At 41.9% G+C, this 21,162-nt stretch overlaps 1 protein-coding gene across 9 annotated transcripts; it reads left to right on the top strand.

Annotated features, from left to right (window-relative positions):
• The first annotated feature begins 12,779 nt into the window (after window positions 1-12,779).
• On the top strand, window positions 12,780-19,305 carry LOC142301418 (uncharacterized). Of its 9 annotated transcripts, none has more exons than XR_012752791.1 (5): window positions 12,780-13,437; window positions 13,705-14,671; window positions 17,122-17,195; window positions 18,466-18,919; window positions 19,187-19,305. XR_012752791.1 is itself a non-coding variant. In XM_075342425.1 (3 exons), the coding sequence occupies exons 2-3, from the start codon at window positions 13,952-13,954 to the stop codon at window positions 17,134-17,136; spliced, it is 735 nt and encodes a 244-aa protein (XP_075198540.1). In that variant the 5' UTR covers window positions 12,780-13,437; window positions 13,705-13,951; the 3' UTR covers window positions 17,137-17,869. The 9 variants fall into 9 exon arrangements, 1 of the variants encoding a protein (XP_075198540.1); XR_012752795.1 differs by lacking the exon at window positions 19,187-19,305 and having other exon boundaries at window positions 12,780-13,065; window positions 13,179-13,437; window positions 18,466-19,082; XR_012752793.1 differs by lacking the exon at window positions 19,187-19,305 and having other exon boundaries at window positions 12,780-13,243; window positions 13,353-13,437; window positions 18,466-19,082.
• The last annotated feature ends 1,857 nt before the right edge of the window (window positions 19,306-21,162 follow it).

The raw sequence follows: 21,162 nt of genomic DNA, 5'->3' as shown, positions 1-21,162 counted from the left end.
CTAAAAACATGGATTTCTGGAACCATGTCCTGTGGTCTGATGAGACCCAGAAAAACGTATTTGGTTCAGATGGTGTCAACCCTGTGTGGCAGCAACCAGGTGAGGAGTACAAAGACAAGTCTATCTTGCCTACAGTTAAGCATATACTGTGATATACTGTATGTACTAAATAACTGGAGTTTGGAATTATTGTAGATCTAGGGATTTCGAACAATTTCCTTATTTGCAGTAGGGAACAATTAATTTTTTTATTAAGAAAATTGGTTGGCGCCTTGGTGATTTCTGTGACACCAAAAGAATAGACTGTCCTGAAAAAATAACAAAGAGGGGGGGAGCCAGCACTGCCTGAGAATGGCATGCAAAAAAAAAATAAAAATTTTACTGTAAATTCACAATTATTCCAACTGTACTATAATGCAAATTGAGATTTTTAGCAAATCAATAATTTGAGCCGCCCCAGCCAACATCAAGGCATATTCCTTCTGTCTCTATCTACATATATATAATTTGGTGTCTGTTCACACACAGCTACCACGCTTTTTTCCACAGGCATTGTTATTTAAGCACCATATGCTTGGGCCTGTTCCACCTTCATTCATGGCTACTGGGTGGGCACTGTGAGGGCTAGTTCTGACATTGTCCCAGTGTGTGCGGCACACAGCTGCACGTGCTGGGACGTGGACTGCCTTTATTTGCAGTTTAGCCTGTCTTTGCAGCATGGGAACGGTTCTGACATGTATCAGGTATATGTGTGCTTTAATATGGTTCTGCTTTTAATTTAATTAGTTAGAAGTATTGCACAATGAAAATATAAATATAGAGCAGGACCCTCCTATAGAGATTTGCCTTGATGTTGGCAGGGGCGGCTCAAATTATTGGTCAATCATTTGCTAAAAATCTGAATTTGCATTATAGTACAGTTGGAATAATTGTGAATTTACACAAAAAAAATTTTTTTGCATGCCATTCTCAGGCAGTGCTGGCTCCCTCCCTCTTTGTTGTCCTGAAAGAATGTATGTATTTATTTTTCAACCATATAAACTTGTTTAGAATTAATTTTGGTGGTCTTTTTGGTCTTTGGCCATATAATATATGGCCAAACCTATTTAAAGACTATTGAAATACCTTTTACTAGAACGAGAGTATAGTCTTTATTTACAGTATGCAAAATGGGTAATATTTCAATCTGCAATGTCTTAAAACAAAAATAAGCAGTACAATAAAAAAGTAAAATGTATAGAGAAATAAAACATTTTAATCAGTACACTTTTCATAGCTTCATAGCTTTAAGCTTGAATAAGGACAAAAAGTTGAAGCTATTTAACATGTTGATCCAGAGAAAGGCAAAAATCACAAGGGACAGATTCTAATTGACCCATATATGAGGAAAAATAATTTTCCAACTTTTCATATGCCAGTCACACAAGTTCTCTAAATCTATATCCCATTGCAGAATTTCGTTGTCACGGGTGTGTCATGGGTGACAGACAGTCCTGTGGTGTACGACAATAGAAGGTCACAGCGTTTGGCTGCTCAAAATGCTCCCCAACTTACTATTATTCCTGCTGTTGTATTCAGTGTACTAGGTATCATCTCTGCTGGGTTTTCATCCTTTTCCCTTTAGGACCTAGGGGTGCTTCTCTTCCCTTCAGTTGCTAATCATTTGTATTTCCCCTTGGGTTCAAGTACTCTCATTTTCCCTGGACTTGTGCTGGTGACAATCAGTTAATTCACAAGCTCCAGATGCAAGCAGGTTGCTTGCCCTCATCTGTAGGATCCTTGTTGTTCTTTGCTGAACTTCTTACTGAGTCATCTAGAGAAAAGTTGTTTGGTGTTTTCCCTTGCTTGTTATCCTTGTGTATCCTTTAGTGCCTAGTGGGGTTTTCTAAGAGCTCATCTCATAGGCTCCCTAGCTATGGCCCAGATCAGGGTCAGCCAAAGGTCAGGTATCCGGCTTGGTGCATAGGTGTGGACCCTATTTAGGGCAGTGAGGGAACCGAGGGCCCAGCAGTAGGCTTTGTCAGGGGTCACCATCTCCCCCTTCCCTAAACGCGTGGTTTCCCTTCCCTTTTGTTGTTCGTTAGGTACTTCCCCATTCCTAGCGTGACACTAGTGCTCATAACCTCTAAAATATACACTAAACAAAAACATAAACACACTTCTGTTTTTGCTCCCATTTTTCATGACCTGAACTCCGAGATCTAAGACTTTTTCTATGTTCACAAAAGACCTTTTTCTCTCAAATATTATACACAAATTTGTCTAAATCTGTGCTAGTGTCACGGCAGGGGCGAGAGGCTATGCCAGCCATAAAAGACAACACAAAGACAAGGGGAAAAGAATGCCCTATTGCTAGGGAAAGTGAAAGTGGTGACCCCTGACTACAACCTGCAGCTCACCCTCACTGTCCTCACAGACCCGATACAGGTTCTGCACCTGTCGCTGAGCTAGAATACATGTGGCCCTATTATACTCTGGCAAATGGGCCCTAAGTAAGGATGGAGAGTATGAGCTCTTTGGCAACACCACTATCACTAATGGAAGACACAAGGGAACAAAACAGGGGAAACACAACTGCAATCACCAGAGCCCTGGTAGATAACAAAGACAACACTTATCTGAGCTGCAGCAACCGCAGGAGTCTGGAGCAACAGAAGACGACTTCTCTTCAACTCAGGCAGGAGCAAAGTACCCCAGGGTGAGGTTTATAAAGGAAGAGAGAAGCTGGCAACTGAGAGACAAAACTGACAGTTTTCCAGGGTCCTAGAGTCCACTTCTGCAGAAACAGGGAACTGTCAGATAACAACATGTGCTGCCAATCTCTTGGATTTTCTAACACTCGTTGCCACAGGATTGTTAGCCAGCCATGATACATCCATAACAGTAGCCCCCCTTCTACGAGTCACCACTGGGCACTCAGGGCTTGGCCTCTCAGAGTGAGAGGAGTGAAATTCACGCAACAATCTAGTGACATTAACATAAGATGCTAGAACCCATGGCCTCTCCTCCAGTCCGTAACCCCTCCAGTGGACCAGATACTGAAGTGAGCAACGTACACAGCGAAAGTCAACAATCTTGGCAATCTGAAACTCAAGATTACCATCCACCAAGACAGGGGCAGGTGGTCGAGGGAGGGTTTCAAAGGTTCAACATATTTCTTTAACAATAACCTATGAAACATGTTGTGAATTTTCAAGACCCGTGGAAGTTCCAGGCGAAATGCTACCGGGTTAATAATTTGAGCAATTTTTATAGGGACCAATAAATCTTGGACCCAATGTCCAAGATGGAATTTTAAACTTGATGTTTCTGGTGGTAACCATACAAAATAATTCACTCTGAGGTCCAGTCCTGGCAAACGCTTTTTATCAGCCATACGTTTGCACCTGTCATCCATTATCCTAAGAATTGCCAAAACGAAGAGAGCGAAGCCGAAAAACTCAAATGTGCCAAACTGAGGGTGAAAATCATATGCGTCAAAAAATGACAACTTACTAGTAGACTCTTGATGCTGGCTGTTGATGGCAAACTCAGCAAAAGGTAAAAATGATGCCCAATCCTCCTGATTCTAAGAAACAAAGCATCTGAGATAAGTCTTCCGAGGTGTTTGTTAATGATATTGTGCATGAGATTTTGTATGATGTTGTCTCAGATCATGGAACTCAATTTGTCTAAAAGTTCTGGAAGACGTTCTGTACTCATTTTGGGGTGCAATTGTCTTTCTCTTTGGCTTTCCACCCCCAGTCGAACGGTCAGTTGTGTCCATGGTCTTCAGGGGATAGACAAGGATAGACAGGGTAGACAGGGACCAAAAAGGTTGAGAATACGAGACTTTTGCATGCGCACAAGTTCTGCAAGCCGACACAAAATTCACAATATCCCTACGCAACCCTGGCCACCAATAACGAAAAGAAAGAAGGTCAGTATACTCCCAGAATGTCTCGCCAGCACTGTACTGTAATGTTCCTCAAACACCTTGTGACGCAGACCAGGTGGTACAAACAACCTTGCCAGGAGACAGAAGGTGGAGGCATCCCCTTGAGTCTCTGAAACCCTCCTTTACAGGTCTGGGTATGGGGTGGAAACCACCACCCTCTTGGATAGAATGGGACTCAGGTTCACATGATCAGTACCTCATGGGAAACTCTGAGACAAGGCATCTGCCGTGATATCTTTCATCCCGGGACGATATGTGATGGAGAAATTGAACCTTCTGAAATATAATGCCTATATGGCCTGCCTCTGGTTAAGTCTCTTGCTGACTCAAGGTTTGACAGATTTTTGTGGTCAGTGATTACTGGGATAGGATGTATCGCCCCCTCCAACCAATGGTGCGACTCCTTAAAGGCCAAATTAATAGTCAAAAGTTCTCTGTTACCTACATCATAATTCCTCTCCGCGGAAGTAAGTTTTTTGGAGAAAAAGGCACGTGGATGCCAATTACTGGGCGATTAACTCTGTGAAAATACCGCCCCCACCTCCACCTTAGATGTGTCAACCTCCACAACAAATGGTTGGGAAACATCAGGCTGAACCAATATGAGTGTAGTAGAGAAACATTCCTTGACTGAAGAAAAAGCTTTAAGTGCAGAATCAGACCAAACTGATACGTCAGTCCTTTTAGTCATATCAGTCAAAGGTTTCACCATCACAGGGTGATTCCGAATAAATTTATGATAATAGTTCACAAACTTTAACAACCGCTGCAATGCCTTTAGGTTATCTAGAGGCTCCCAGTCCAACACTTCATGGATCTTCTCAGGATGCATCTTGAATCCATCTTGAATCCAGAAGCTGATAACACGTAACCAAGAAATTACACCTCTTATACAGCAAAAAACGCATTTCAAAGATTTAGCATACAATATATTCTCCCTCAAGATCTGCAAGACTTGCCTAACATGTTGGTGGTGCGACTCAATATCAGGAGAGTAAATTAAAATATCATCTAAGTAACCATCCACAAATCTCCCTGCAAAATGCTGAAAAATGTCATTAATGAAATGTTGGAAAATGGCAGGAGCATTAGTCAACCCGAATGGCATGACTATGTTCTCAAAATGCCCCTCAGGAGTATTAAGCCTGCTTTACATGTTACGATTCTGCATACGATATCGTATGCGACGATCGTAACCACCCCCATCGTATGTGTAGCACGTTCAATTTTGTTGAATGTGCCGCACAAACGATTAACCCCCGTCACACGTACTTACCCGTCCATACGACCTCGATGTGGGCGGCGAACATCCACTTCCTGGAGTGGGAGGGACGTTCGGCGTCACATCGACGTCACGCGGCAGCCGGCCAATAGAAGCGGAGGGGCGGAGATTAGCAGGACGTAAACATCCCGCCCACCTCCTTCCTTCCGCATTGCTGGCCGGTAGCCGCAGGACGCAGGTAAGATCAGTTCATCGTTCCCGAGGTGTCACACACTGCGATGTGTGCTACCCCGGGTACGATGTCAAACCTGATGTTCAATTCATGAGGAATCAACAACGTGCGTGCGATGAACGGATTTTTGTGCAATCGCACGTACCTGTCACACCCTGCAATGTACCTTACAATGCCGGATGTGCGTCACTTACGACGTGACCCCGCCGACACATTGTAAGATACATTGTAGTGTGTAAAGCGGGCTTTAAACGTTTTTTTCCACTCATCTCCCTCCCTGACTCGGACCAGATTATATGCCCCTCTCAATTCCAACTTGGAGAATCACTTGACACAAACAATCTGATTAAACAAGTCCAGAATCAAGGGAGAGGGGTATGGATCTCGGACAGTGATCTGACTGAGTTCCCTAAAATCAAGACACGAATAGAGACCACCATCCCTCTTATTCACAAAGAACAAATTTGCCACCATAGGAGAAGAAGAGGGTCTAATATGTCCCTTGGCAAGACTCTTAGAAATATAACTTTTTATGGGCTGTCTCTCTGGCCCTGAAAGATTATATAACCTGGATTTAGTCAATTTAGCTCCGGGAAAAATATTTATTGGACAATCATAGATTCAGTGAAACGGCAATTCTTGACAATCACTTTCAGAAAACACATCCTCAAAATCAGATATAAACTCAAGTATGGTTGTAGTTGTCACCTCAGAGAGAGCTGTTCTAAGGTAGTTATCGATACAGTAGTCTCCCCACTCCAGTATTCGTCTAGATTGCCTGTCTATTACCGGATTACGTCTAACCAACCATGACAAACCCAAGACCAGGGACGCTGGCAGACCCTCCAGCACATAACATGAGATCAACTCCTGATGAAAATCCCCCACACTATCGTAATATTATGTACAATTTGCAAGAGGCATTTCTGAGCAAGGGGTGTGGAACCAGTGGCATAAACGGGGATCGGCTTCTCCAAATTACTACATGTTAAGCCATACATACTCACAAATTGTGTAGAAACTAGATTAACCCTTGCTCCGTTTTTAATGAACACCTCAACCTTCTCAGTTTTACTTTCCAACGACACCATCGCAGTTAGGAGAAAGCAAGAATTGCAAGTCAGGGAAATAAACTTGCTGGTATTATCTCTTTCCAAACTGCCAAGAGTGAGTCTATTATTAGATGTTTTCTTTTTATTTTGTACAGGCATGCATGGGCGAACCCCAACAAAGTGACCTTTCTGTGTGCAGAAAAAAAAATACTCCCATTCTGCGGTCTGGTAATAGATTGAGGAGAGATTCTCCCAAACTGCATAGGCTCGTCAATTCCCTCGAGGTCAGGTCATCCAAAAGAGTCTTAGAGGAGAGGGTTTCGATCTGAAGGAAGATATCCTGTGAGGGGGAACCGACTGACCGCTCTCTGATACATCTATCCATCCGTATGGCCAAAGACATTCCAGTCTCCAAAGACTCAGGAGTCTCGTGAATAACTAAAGCGCCCTTAAATTTCTCAGACAGACCCTGACAGAATTTGCAATTGGAGTGCCGGATCATTCCACCTGCTATCCGTGGCCCATCTATGGAACTTTGAGCAATATGATTCTGCTGACCAATCTCCCTGCTAAAAACGCTTCTACCAATTGGAGAGCCTGAGAAACAATCAGTAGTGAGAACGCCCAAGTTTGTACATCTTTCAGAAGTAGCAAAATAACAATACCCGCCCTCTGTTCCTCATTGCCAGAGAAACGTGGTAGTAGTCTGAAGTACAACTTGCACCCTTCCCTGAACCTTATGAAATTGTCACTTCACACAGAAAATTTGTCAGGGAGCGGAATTTTAGGAAAGTTCAGTCTATCATAAACATCCCCCCACCCAGGAGGCAGAGGACTCTGTAACCGTAATACAGTAGAACTCAGCTCTGCCAACTCCAGAGAAAGACCCTGCATTTTCTCTGTAAGAATGGTTCCAGAGTGAGTAAAACAAAATAAACAAGTTGACTAGGACTCCAAGAGAGGAAAAAAAATGTCCATTTAAATTTTCCTTTTTTTTTTCTTTTTAAATTTTTAGGTGGTTTATAATGTTACGGATTGGTGAGAGGCTATACAGGCCGTACAGGACAACACAAAGAGAAAGGGAAAGGAATGGCCTATTGCTAGGGAAAGTGGGAATTAGTGACCACTGACTACAACTTGCAGCTCACCCTCACTGCAATCACAGGTTACGCACCTGTCGAATACCTGGGCCCTATTTTACCCTTGCAAATGGGCCCTAAGTAATGATGGAGGGTATGAGCGCTTCATCACACCACTATCACTAATGGAAGACACAGCAACTGCAGGAGCCTGTAGCAACAGAAGATGACTTCTCCACAGCTCGGGCAGGAACAAAATATAAACCGCACCCAAATACTCCCAGGGTGAGGTTTATAAAGGAAGAGAGAGTCTGGCAACTGAGAGACAAAACTGACAGTTTCCCAGGGTACTAGAGTCCACTTTTGCAGAAACAGGGAACTGTCAGATAACAACATGTGCTGCCAATCTCTAGGATTTTCTAACAGTCGCTGCCAGAGGATTGTCAGCCGGCTGCTCATCGAATCGAACCATTGACCTTTCACTTGGAAATCCACCCAATAAAATGCTGAGCTTCTAGGAAATGTGAGGACGGGTTGTATTTAGTAACATACAGTAAGAAAAAAAATTTCAAAGAACCAGAGCAAAACTTTAACATGACAAGAATCTGCAGGCGCTAATCATATTCTAAATACTTTCAAGTCAAATTTCTGTATGCGCTAGCCTAGATGATTATTTATAAAATAAAGGCAGTCTCAAAGCTGTAGTGGATGATGAGCCTGAAATTTGAAAGTTCAAAACATTGTTACCCTTTTGCTTGTCAATGTAGTTAGAATATTCTGCTTACTTTTACTCAACTTATCATTGACAAATCGATAAAGAAATACAAGTTAACAAGTACAGTGTCTGACTTACTTCAGCTTATACGCATTATTTTTATTTATGATGAATAACCAAATATTTATTTGAGGATGAAGAAGATACCTTCACAATGCTAAATAAATAAACTCTAGACCATTCTAAATATCTTGAAAAGGTTACAGAAAAATGGTAAAACAATTCTATGTCATGGCTGTTCATATTCGGGGACCAGAAATAAAAGAAAAAGAAAATGTAATCATTTCTTTGTGTGTTTTCATAATGATACTACCATCTAGTGGTGAAAGATTAAACTTAAATCAGCTGTACTAAAATAAGATACATATGTAATAAATGTGTGAGGCTTACTTTGAAATTAGAATAGACAACTTCATCCATAATGAATGGTGAAACTACTTTAATATGCAAGGCAAGTGTAAAAACTGGAGCTATGGTATAATCCACTTTGCCTGTCAATGATAGAATTATAAAATAAAAACAAATTTTCAATTTGAATGTAATATATATTTATTTAAAAACAATGAATCTTATTATGAATGCAAAATACAACTCAATAAACAAGTCCAATTGTTGTTCAATCAGAGAAGAAAGACTTACTTTTTCATTCTATATTACAATATTTGTAACATCTTCAAGTTAGAAATGGTAAATTTAATGGGAATTCTTAGCACGTGTTATGTCTGAGCCCTTCCACTCAAATGGGGATAAACATGACTAAAGGAGATGTTAAACCTGTAATCAACAGGTTCCTATACAGACTAGTAGTTGCCCAAAAATTGACCCTAATTTGTCCCTTCCTGATCGCAAAGGTTTGCATCCTAGGATAATGCAATGGCGCCCCCACTCTACGTCGGATGACCCTGAGTGTCCATAACTTAACCCTCAACTATAAACCAATTGTAACACAACACAACAGAAAACAGAAATGAAGTGCACACATGCAGGGTGAGACACAGGGGCTAGCAACATGTAAACACAGTCATACATGGAAGATGGAGGAAGACGAAGGAAACGCAAAAGAATAATGGTATTTGTGGAAACCCTCCAAATCCTAAAATAAACTGAATAGGAGAAAACTGGGAAGGAAATCACACAAACAAACCGCATGGAAAAACAATAGCAATAACTCAGTAAGAATCCTTAACTGAGGAGCTGGGACTCCAGACAATCATCTATCTAGAAATATAGCCAGCAGTGAAAGCATGTAAATAGAGAATAGTCCGTCTCAAGATGTGATAGGGTAAACAAAATGAGGAAGTGTACAGACCTGAATAGATGTGAAACAGAAAAGCAAAGCAAAGTAAAGTAAAGACAAGAGACCCATCAGCAGTTGGAATCACACAAAACAGGCTGAGTTCCAACAGAGAGAGTGCTCTGTGGTTAACGTCATTGTCCACTGGATCACAGCAGATACATCTGTTCTTCAAGTGTTTAGTTTCTGTTATTCTTGAATTAGTTCTTTTAGGGTAACAGGTGTATTCATTTAATCATTTGCCTGCCAAAAACCTTTCAAGTGCAACTTTAAATATTTTCTTCCTGATGGTATTTCCTGATGGTGATACACTCATTTTGAAGTTCAGCCATATTGCTGTTAGTTTCCGCCAGTTAGGGGAAAACCAACTATGACATCTCCCGCTGCTGTTTGTGTCGTCCACTCTGCACTTATCTTCTGTTTGTTGTTAGCGAATAGGTGGCATATTCTTAACCAATATACACCCATTCTTGTATTTTGTATCTTGTTTTTTTTTGTTTTATTCACTCTGGGATCATTTTCTACTGCAGCACACTTTCTCTTCTGTATATAATTTACACTCTGCTCTGTACTCCGGTTCCTTAGGAGGAAAATGAAGTGCTCAACGACCGATCAGGCAAAGTAGGCTCAAGTTAACAAAATTTAGTCTTTGGTCATGGCTATTCCAACAGTCCCTAGTGGTTCCTGAGGGGTTGGGATCTCTAGTTTGTACACGAACTGGCAGGATCAGTTGCAGTTTTTTAGTGTGTTACATTTATCCTCTGGGAGTTGCTGTACAAACATAACAGAGCCTTGAGGAATATGACAATTTGATACCCAATCTGGGGCACAAACTACGCCAAAAGATAGCCAAAACCTGAATCCCTCTTTCGCAAATAATGTTTTTGGGAACACCATATAGTTTACCGATATGAGAAATGGACAAAGTAGCCAAGCTCTTGGCAGTAGGTAACTTAACAAGTGAAACCACATGAACCAACTTGCTGAAATGGTCGACCACCACCCACACAATAGTCTTTTTGCAAGAATTAGGTAAATCAGTGACAAAGTCCCTTGACAAGTGGGTCTACAGCTGTAACAGAAGCTTTAGCCCTGGCACAGACTCTGCATTTGCGAACATGCTGATCAGCATTCTTATGAGCATTCTGCTACTAAAAGAACCTTGAAAGAGATCTCCAAGTGGCAAAAAAAAACCCGGATGCTCAGCTAAAATGGAATCATGCACTCCTCAAACAGATCCATACATAAAAAGAACAGAATACACAGTTTGTTTACAGGCAAACCCTCCGATGCATTGTCCTTATCATCCTTAATGTGCTGTCTGAGATTAATCGCCAGAGCACCCATCACCACCCTTATTCTTGAAAATCAAAACAAGCAAAGAGAAAATCCCATAGGGCCTATCTGGTGTTTAGACACTTAGCACAATCAATATACAATAGATTTTAGTGAACAGTAAAGATTGTTACTTTATGTCTAGCCAACTCTAAACAAAAACCTGTTTTAGTCTCCAAGGACACCTGTAAAAATAAACCTGACATTTTTACCAGAGATAATCTCACACTCTGGGACCCTGCATCTTCACACTTAAGAGTCTTTTTTCATTTTTCAAATTATTAATATACCTTAAACAGTGAACCAATAATCTTTCAAAATTAGACAAGGTGATTTTCTGGATTTGTTATCTCATTTTGTCTCTCATAGTTGTGGTCTACCTATGATGTCAATGACAGGCCTTTCTCATCTTTTTAAGTGGGAGACCTTACACAACCTGTTTTTTTAGGTGGCTGACTAAGTACTTTCTTTCCCCACTATATATATATATATATATATATATATATATATATATATATATAAAATGTGCGTGTGTATATACTGTATATATATATATATATATTATACTAGCTGTAGCACCCGGGATACTAACTGTCTCCCTGTTTCTCTCCCAGTCTCCCTGTCTCCCCCTCTGTCTGTCTCTCTCTCTCTTTCTGTCTGTGCCTTTCTGTCTGTTTCTCTATTTCTCTGTCTGTCTCTTTCCCTGTGTCTCTCTCATTCCCTGTCTGTCTATCTCTTTCCCTGTCTATCTTTCTATCTCTTTCCCTTTCTATCACTCTATCGCTTTCCCTGTCTGTCTCTTTCCCTGTCTATCTCGCTATCTCTATTCCTGTCTGTCTCTTTCCCTGTCTGTCTCTTTCCCTTTCTTTTCCTTTCCCTTTCTGTCTCTTTCCCTGTCTGTCTCTTTCCCTGTCTCTTTCCCTGTATCTTTGTCTGTCTCTTTCCCTGTCTCTCTATGTTTTTCTGTCTGTCTCTTTCTCTGGCTGCATTGTGAAATGCCAACGTTCCATTTAAGGGCGTGGCTGCGCATTCTTCTAAAGTTCTAGCTACACTGTAGCTCTCAGCTACTTTGACTTTAATGGAGGCAGGTGTTTTGGCGAATAACTGTAAAGCGCGGAGTTAATATTTCCCCTCAAAACATAGGTTATGACGTTACCTGAGTCAAATGGAGTGCCTGTGCAAAATTTTGTGATTGTACATGCGACGGTGCGAATTCCTTTCGCGGACATACATGCATACATACATAGATACACTCAGCTTTATATATTAGATATATTTACCTGCAGATTTCTGCATTTAATGCAATTCTACGTGGAACGTCTGCAAGTAAATATCAGCATACCTGCAACAGAAATTAACATGTTTACATCAGTTTATGAAGTGTGAAAAAAACCACAGTGGGCATGAGATTTCTAAATATCCCTTCCACTTTGCCAGAGCTGTGAGATGCTTTTGAGCAGCGAAAATATGCACGGTTAAAAAATCATCAAAACTCATCGTAATAACTTAACCCTAATTTCACATTTTCCTTTGTAGAGTAAAAATTAAATTCGAAGTATTTTGTTTTCTAATTAAATACAAACGTGTTGTGTCACATATTTTAAGAATGTATTAAAAAAGTAACTGAAATATCTGTATTTTACATACTTCATGTTCTCCTTTGATATTGGTAGTGCTTGAAAAGAGCTGATTTGCTGCCATCTGCTGGTGGAAGTGTTCCACACAGATCATTTGTGGACAATATACTTCGTAATATCATTCATCATCAGCACATTAAACATTTCAATTTTTTATTATATATATATATATATATATTCCTGCCTAAGTGAAAACTTACTTGCTTGTACATTGTCTCCCCTGACATGCTATTTTGATGTACATGCATGAGGTGTTTACATCTATGTTGGTCTCTTTTTAGACACATCTCCATACTGTCTTCAGCTCTAATTTTCGGTTGCCTTTCACCAACGCTTTGGGGTATAGACACGTATAAATGTATTTCGCATAGAGGTTACATGTCCTTGTATGTATCTCCTTTTTGTACATGTTATTTCCAGCATATACATACCTTGGAGGTAACTGAGAACCATTCAGTGAGAGAATTTCATTTTCCACTACCATCATTTGGTACTATTCCAGGTAATATACCTACCACACATATGCTACAGGTTCCTGCATGCCACCTCCTTGATTAGAATGCTCACTATTCTATACATCTGAGTAATGCTTATCCATGTTTAATCCCCATGTAGAAACAACTATAATCACAGATTGCCTCCAGTTTTGTTTTGTTCGTTACCACAGGCCAACACAAAAGGTATATACGGCCTTGTCTACCTACTCATTGTATGTCAAATATGGAAAAGAGTGCGTTTTGATATGTTCTAGTTATGTGGAGTGTCACATATCATTTATTCTCCTTATAGACATAGGATCGGAACCTTCTGATCACTCATACCTAATGGTGATGACCAGTCTCTATTGAATTCATATCCTCCCATTACGATATAGGTGGGTTTATGCTTGCTGTACTCTTATCACTTACTTCATGCGCTTTTTAGTCCAACAGGTTATACATATGTTGCAATGATTGTATCACACACTACCAGGAATCATGTGTTATACAAAATGTTTTGTTGGTTCATGGCATCAGTCAATGTATGATGCTTATTGTGAAAGAATTTTCTTCATTTTCTACATACCTTCGTTTGTATCTTTTTGTATTATTTTTTTTGTAATATCATGTAATGATGTACTTCTTATGATTTTCTTTGGTAGATAATTCTATCCTTGATAAAGACCAAAACGGTCGAAACGTCGGATGAATTGATCTTGTTTTTGCACTAATAAAACTGATTCCACAATCAAGCAAAATTTCTTCATGCTCGTTTTTTAGTGTGCCAGAATTATTATCCATTTGATTGACTTATTTTTTCTGGGCACCTAGTTTATACACAGTGAGCCAGACATATTCTCTTACTTCGGACTATTTTTATCTGAGCTCCAGTGTTGACCTATACCACAGATGTCTTTCAATACTTTCTCTTATAACACAGATGAAGTCAGCAGCATATTGTCTAAAGTCTCTATACCTAACACTTTTTTATCGGTTCCCACGGAAGAGGTTCGTTCCAGAGACTATGAGAAGGAACTGAGAAGGCACACCGCACTCGAATTACATCTGGCCACGTTGGCTGAATACCACCGTGTTCAGCGCATCCCCAGAGGACTGCGGGTGTCACTGAAACCGACTCTTTTTTCCGATAAACCAAATTTTTGTACCAAATTCGAGAGCATCATCAATAAGTGCTCTATGGACCTTATAATTCTGACCATTGAATTCTTACAAGCAGAAATTGAAGATCTTGGTAAGAACATTACCTGCATTGAACAGCAACTCCAAAATACTGTTCCCAGCACGGAGTGGGACAGGATTCACACCAAAACTAAGGACAACATAGCTGAATTCAGAAAGATCCTGCAAGACCGGAAGAGACAGAAGTTTCTCAGAGATCAGGAGGATTACTCCAAAAATCGGGTCTATCGGTGGCAGTATTGTGAGGATACCCCGAGACGACCTGCCTTCCACAATCGTTACTCATCATCTTCAGGGTCCGATACAGACCAGTACTCCTCCCGACAACCCCATTTTTTAGCCCAACGTTCCGGTCCAAGAGGAAAACGAGGCGCAGTAAGAGGGGCCGTGGGATCCACGTCAACATACCGTGTACAAACACGGTCACAGGTACTAACCTAGTGTACAATATTTCATCCTACAATTTGTCTGTTACTGAGTCTCAGGTATTACAAAAGGGTCTCTCATTCTGCCCTACTCCATCTCTTGATCCATTTGTGTTGAATCAGGAAATGAGGAGATTTTTCAGGTCCCTTCGGTTGAAGGCCCATTTTAGCACCGTTGAACACACATATCCTGACCCAGGTACTTCTCAAGCGGATTCTGATGACATGTTTCGACTGAAACAGCTGGATCTTAGGATTCCCAGCTCTTTCAGTCCACCCAAATCCTATCATCCGATAGAAACGTTTGTTACTCTAGTTTCCAGAGATATTGACCAAACACTAAAATCAATTAATGATGGGTATTTCAAAATTAAACATAACCTTACCATTGAAGAGAGTCGTGCCATACAGGATCTTAAGAATAATCCCACAATTGTCATCAAGCCGGCAGACAAGGGAGGGGCCATCGTGATACTTGATAAGAAATATTATGTTAATGAAATTCTGGGTCAACTTGGGGACACTGACACTTATTCACCAATTCAGCGAGATCCCACTTCCCGCATACAGGGACTCATTAAGGGTGTAGTGGATACTTATCTCATCAATAATACCATTGACCAAGGTCTAGCTGATTTTCTTATCAAACTTCACCCAGTAATACCGGTGTTTTACACATTACCCAAAATTCATAAAAACATGAATCAACCCCCTGGACGCCCAATTGTGGCCTCAACGGAGTCTATTTTATCTCCACTTGCCATTACTGTTGAGAAAATCCTTACTCCCCTTGTACCCAGAATCAAGTCATATCTGAGAGACACGTCTGACTTTCTATCACACTTGCAGTCCATCGGACCATTACCACCTAACTGTATCTTAGTCTCCTTTGATGTTAATAGCCTCTACACCAGTATCCAGCATCAAGACGGTGTACAGGCGGTTGAGTGGTTTCTCACCATACACAGTACTCATTCTTCTTTACAGAATAAATTCTGCCTGGATCTGCTCCAACTGGTCTTGGAGAATAATTTCTTTCTTTTCCAAGATCAATTCTATCTACAGAAACGGGGTACTGCCATGGGCTCGAATTTAGCACCCCCTTATGCTAATATTTTCATGGAACATTTCGAGGAGACTTATGTTTACCAACATAACCTGTGGTTGCAACACTCTGTGAGTTGGAAAAGGTATATAGATGACATATTCATGATTTGGCGGGGTGACCTTTCCTCTCTATTGCTTTTCTACACTGACATGAATTCCTTTAAGCAGGGCCTTTCCTTCACAATTCATCATGACACCCACAGAATTAATTTTCTGGACACTATGGTCATATTATCAGAGGGTTCCCTCAGCACTGATTTGTTCGTTAAACCAACCGATCGCAACAGTCTGTTACATTACAGTAGTTGCCATCCCCGTCACACGAAACAAGGACTCCCCATCTCTCAGCACAGAAGAGTTGAGCGGATAGTGTCTGATCCAGTACAACGAGGTATCAGAGCCAGGGAGATGAGTGAGAAGTTCCTCCAAAGAGGATACCCCGGTGAGATTGCGGACAAGAAATCTTCCCATAGACCCATTAGGGATAAAATGGCTCCTCGCATCGCATGCGTGAATACATATCATCCTTTTTCTCCCCTAATCAGGGGCATCATTTGTAGGCATTGGCCACTCCTAGGTAAATCCTACCCTGAAGTTAGGGAATTTGATTCATTCCCTTTATTTTGCAATAAGAGACCCCGCAACCTCCGGGATAACTTTGTCAGGGCCGACATTGGTTCCGATAAATCCTCATTGAAACAAACCTTTCTTGGTACCCCCAGGAAAGGAAATTTTCCCTGTCATCACTGTGTCCAGTGTAATAACCTCACCAAAGGGGATACTTTTACTCATCCTCTGTCGGGCCGCATCTTCCCTATACGTGGATTTTTCACTTGTGAATCCTCCTTTGTGGTTTACTTGATCAAATGCCCTTGCGGTCTCGGGTATGTTGGAGAGACAACCCAGCATATGCGGGACCGCATCAGTAAACATAAATCCACAATACGATGCAAACAGGTCCTTTTACCCATCCCATACCACTTCATCACATATGGCCACACCATCGCTCAGCTCAAGTATCAGGTACTTGAACATGTCCCTCCTCCCAGAAGAGGTGGTAACCGTATACGCACCCTTAAGGAGAGGGAGTCATTTTGGATTTTTACCTTGAATACTCTAGAACCGAAGGGGCTTAATAGGGAACATGATATGTGTTTATGATACCATTCTTATAATGTCTCAATCATGGCGGTCTCTCTTTGTGGTTGTTCCTAAGGTGATTGTACAAGGACTGTAAAACAAGGACTGTAAAACACCAGTATAAGGACTTGGTCATGATATAACTTCTATATATATATTTATATATATAAACCTTGTCTCTAACCCCTTTTTCTCTTTTGTTTATAGGCACCCTCCACCTGACCCCTCACCTATTGGCACTGGCATCGGGTTCCCTCAGTAGAATCACCATTCTCACCTGTGTAAGAATGTCACCAGGCACTTTGATATAATCATAACCTGTTTCCTCATTTGTTGCTATCCCTGACCTGTGCTCCGTGCCCGGCTCGTGCGTTGTGCAAATAGCCAGGCATGACGCACGGGTGGCGCGCGATCCACAGGCCAGCCTATTTAACACTCCTGTCTGTAAGCTCCACACACTGACTTATGTACTGGGCCCCCTCACGCGTTGTGCAAATAACTTGGCGCGACGTGTGGGCGGCACTCAGTCCGTGGGTCAGTTCACTCCCATCCTGCACATACTCAATTACACGCCCCTTGCTCTCCGCCCACCGCCCTGTCCTGCCGCTCGCCGTCTGCGCGTGCGCGGTGCTGATGCCGGCACTGCGCATGCGCGGTGCTGATGCCGGCACTGCGCATGCGCCGCGTGCGTTCCACGGACGCACACTGCGTTCCACTACCAGGAAGTGGGGTAGTGGACGCTCGCCCCCCTTTTCATATAAATAAGCCCCAGCGACGCAGCCAGTCGCACTTAACCAGGGGCCTATACCCTATACCACCACCACAAGGTATGTGTCAGCCTCCTTTACACCACCTCACACAAGTCGGGCCATCACTGAATATGCCCTTCATTTCTCTCACCAGAATCCTGCACCCCACTGCCTGATAGTTTGCCTGTTTTGCCCTGTTTATCTCACCAGGTATGTTCTCTGTTGGTATTATACCAATGGGTTCTCCCTTTTATTGCACTTGATTCCTGATTGAGTGGTTTCTAAAAGGTTTTCTCATTTTGGTCTCACAGGGACATAGGTATCCCCCTGCTTATGACAACAGCTCTTTATGGCTCACGCCTTGGTTACTTTAAAGGTAGTATGTACTTTTAGCTCAATACATCCCTGAATGAATGTACCTTATACTGGTGTTACTTACCTGTGTATGATTCTCTTTTTACATATGCCACCTTCAGTTTTTGCTTGTCTTGGAGGTAACTGAGAACCAGTCAGTGAGGGAATCTTAATGTGCTGCCATCAGTCATTACTCTGTGTTCCAGGTATTATGTCTAGTTTCAATACTTGCTTGTACATTGTCTCCCCTGACATGCTATTTTGATGTACATGCATGAGGTGTTTACATCTATGTTGGTCTCTTTTTAGACACATCTCCATACTGTCTTCAGCTCTAATTTTCGGTTGCCTTTCACCAACGCTTTGGGGTATAGACACGTATAAATGTATTTCGCATAGAGGTTACATGTCCTTGTATGTATCTCCTTTTTGTACATGTTATTTCCAGCATATACATACCTTGGAGGTAACTGAGAACCATTCAGTGAGAGAATTTCATTTTCCACTACCATCATTTGGTACTATTCCAGGTAATATACCTACCACACATATGCTACAGGTTCCTGCATGCCACCTCCTTGATTAGAATGCTCACTATTCTATACATCTGAGTAATGCTTATCCATGTTTAATCCCCATGTAGAAACAACTATAATCACAGATTGCCTCCAGTTTTGTTTTGTTCGTTACCACAGGCCAACACAAAAGGTATATACGGCCTTGTCTACCTACTCATTGTATGTCAAATATGGAAAAGAGTGCGTTTTGATATGTTCTAGTTATGTGGAGTGTCACATATCATTTATTCTCCTTATAGACATAGGATCGGAACCTTCTGATCACTCATACCTAATGGTGATGACCAGTCTCTATTGAATTCATATCCTCCCATTACGATATAGGTGGGTTTATGCTTGCTGTACTCTTATCACTTACTTCATGCGCTTTTTAGTCCAACAGGTTATACATATGTTGCAATGATTGTATCACACACTACCAGGAATCATGTGTTATACAAAATGTTTTGTTGGTTCATGGCATCAGTCAATGTATGATGCTTATTGTGAAAGAATTTTCTTCATTTTCTACATACCTTCGTTTGTATCTTTTTGTATTATTTTTTTTGTAATATCATGTAATGATGTACTTCTTATGATTTTCTTTGGTAGATAATTCTATCCTTGATAAAGACCAAAACGGTCGAAACGTCGGATGAATTGATCTTGTTTTTGCACTAATAAAACTGATTCCACAATCAAGCAAAATTTCTTCATGCTCGTTTTTTAGTGTGCCAGAATTATTATCCATTTAAGTGAAAACCTTAACACAACCAATGTGTGACTACAACTTTGATCTCTTTGTAGAGGAAATTGACAATAAAAGTAATTTTTTCCTATTTTAATTTTCACCAATAAAAGTTTGTACTTCGTTTTTAAATGTAGGTTATGTTAGGGTTTTTCAGATACGGGGGAAGTGTAATTTTGAGCTTATGTGTGGGGCTACCTGTTTGGATTTAGTTGATGGCTTTGGTGTTCTTTGATGTTTGTCTTGTGTCAGAGCCATGATGTCTAATTAGACCAAGCACAGCTCTGAAGAGTGACAGTTGTGTTGGGCTTTTTTTCTCCTGCATCCTCATTTTAAGAAAAAGAAATAAATAAATACAACTGAAAACAGTAAAAAAATAATAGAATGCAAACAAAAAAATAATATAATTTTGTTCTTTATTTCTTTATAATTCATCTTCTGAGCCAGCAAACTGGTCTGCAAAACGTCATTATTTTCAACTAGTTATATATACAAGTGCATCTCAATAAATTAGAATATCATCCAAAAGTTAATTTATTTCAGTACTTCAATACAAAAAGGGAAAAACATATATCATATTGAGTCATTACACACAGAGTGATCTATTTTAAGTGTTTACTTCTACTAATGTTGATGATTATGGCTTACAACCAGTGGAAACCCCAAAGTCATTATCTCAGAAAATTAGAATAATTACCTCAAAACACCTGCAAAGGCTTTCTGAGGTTTTAAAATGGCCCCTTAGTCTGGATCAGTAGGCTACAGAATCATGGGGAAGACTGCTGACTTGACAGACGTTCAGCAGGCAGTCATTGACACACTCCACAAGGAGGGTAAGCCACAAAAAGTCACTGCTAAAGAAGCTGGCTGTTAAAAGAGTGCTGTATCCAAGTATATTAACCCCTTCACGACCATGGACGGAAAGATCCGTCCTTGTGCCCTGGGCCTTAACGACCAAGGACGGATCTTTCCGTCATGGCGGAATCGCGGCACCGGAGCCTCCGGTGACTGCGATCGGTTAACATAAACCGCAGATTCGGGGAGGAGGGGACCTGTACCTGACCTCAGGAGGGGTGGTGCCTCCTCCCCGGACCTACGGAGGCTGTGATTGGCTGACGAACGCCACTCAACCAATCACAGCCACTGTAATGTTCCAGCCATTTAAAATGACTGAAACATTGAAATCCAGCCCTGGCCAGTGCAGCTGTAGCACTGGCCATTGGCTGGAGCTGGGTGACCTCACTGGATCACCCTCCCCCAGCTCCACTGCTCTGATTGGAGAGATCGGCCTTGTGACCGATTTCTCCAATCACAGTGGACCTGTTGCCGGTGACCGCCCCCATCAGCTTCCCTTGTCCCTGCAGCACGCTGAGCACAGTGAGTGTACACAGTGCAATGGCAGGGCGACAAGCTCCGGTCCCATGCTGTTATGAGACCGGAGCATGGGACCCGGAAGTTGCCGCGCTGCCATTGCACTGTACGAAAAGCGTCCCGATCCGCCGCCGCCGCTGCCCACCGCGATCTGCCACCTGTCTCCCCGATCTCCTGCCCGCACCCTCACCCCCACACCTCCCGATCCGCTGCCGCCGCCGCCCTCCATCTGCCACAGTGCCACCGTTCCCCCAATCTGCTGCCCGGCCCCTCACCTCCGTGCAGCAGATCGGAGGGAGCGGTGGCACTATGACAGATGGAGGAGGACAGGGATCGTGCACCCTGTCCTCCTCCATCTGTCATAGTGCTACCGCTCCCTCCGATCTGCTGCCCGGCCCCTCCCCCTCGTGATCGGTGCTCGCCCCCTCCCCTCTGTGATGTGCTGCTTGCCCCCTCCCCTCCCCTCCGT

Source organism: Anomaloglossus baeobatrachus, chromosome 4 (assembly GCF_048569485.1).
Source record: "Anomaloglossus baeobatrachus isolate aAnoBae1 chromosome 4, aAnoBae1.hap1, whole genome shotgun sequence".
NCBI lineage: Eukaryota > Metazoa > Chordata > Amphibia > Anura > Aromobatidae > Anomaloglossus > Anomaloglossus baeobatrachus.
The sequence above is the reverse complement of the archived record's forward strand: the minus strand, read 5'-3'. Positions and strand labels throughout refer to the sequence as shown.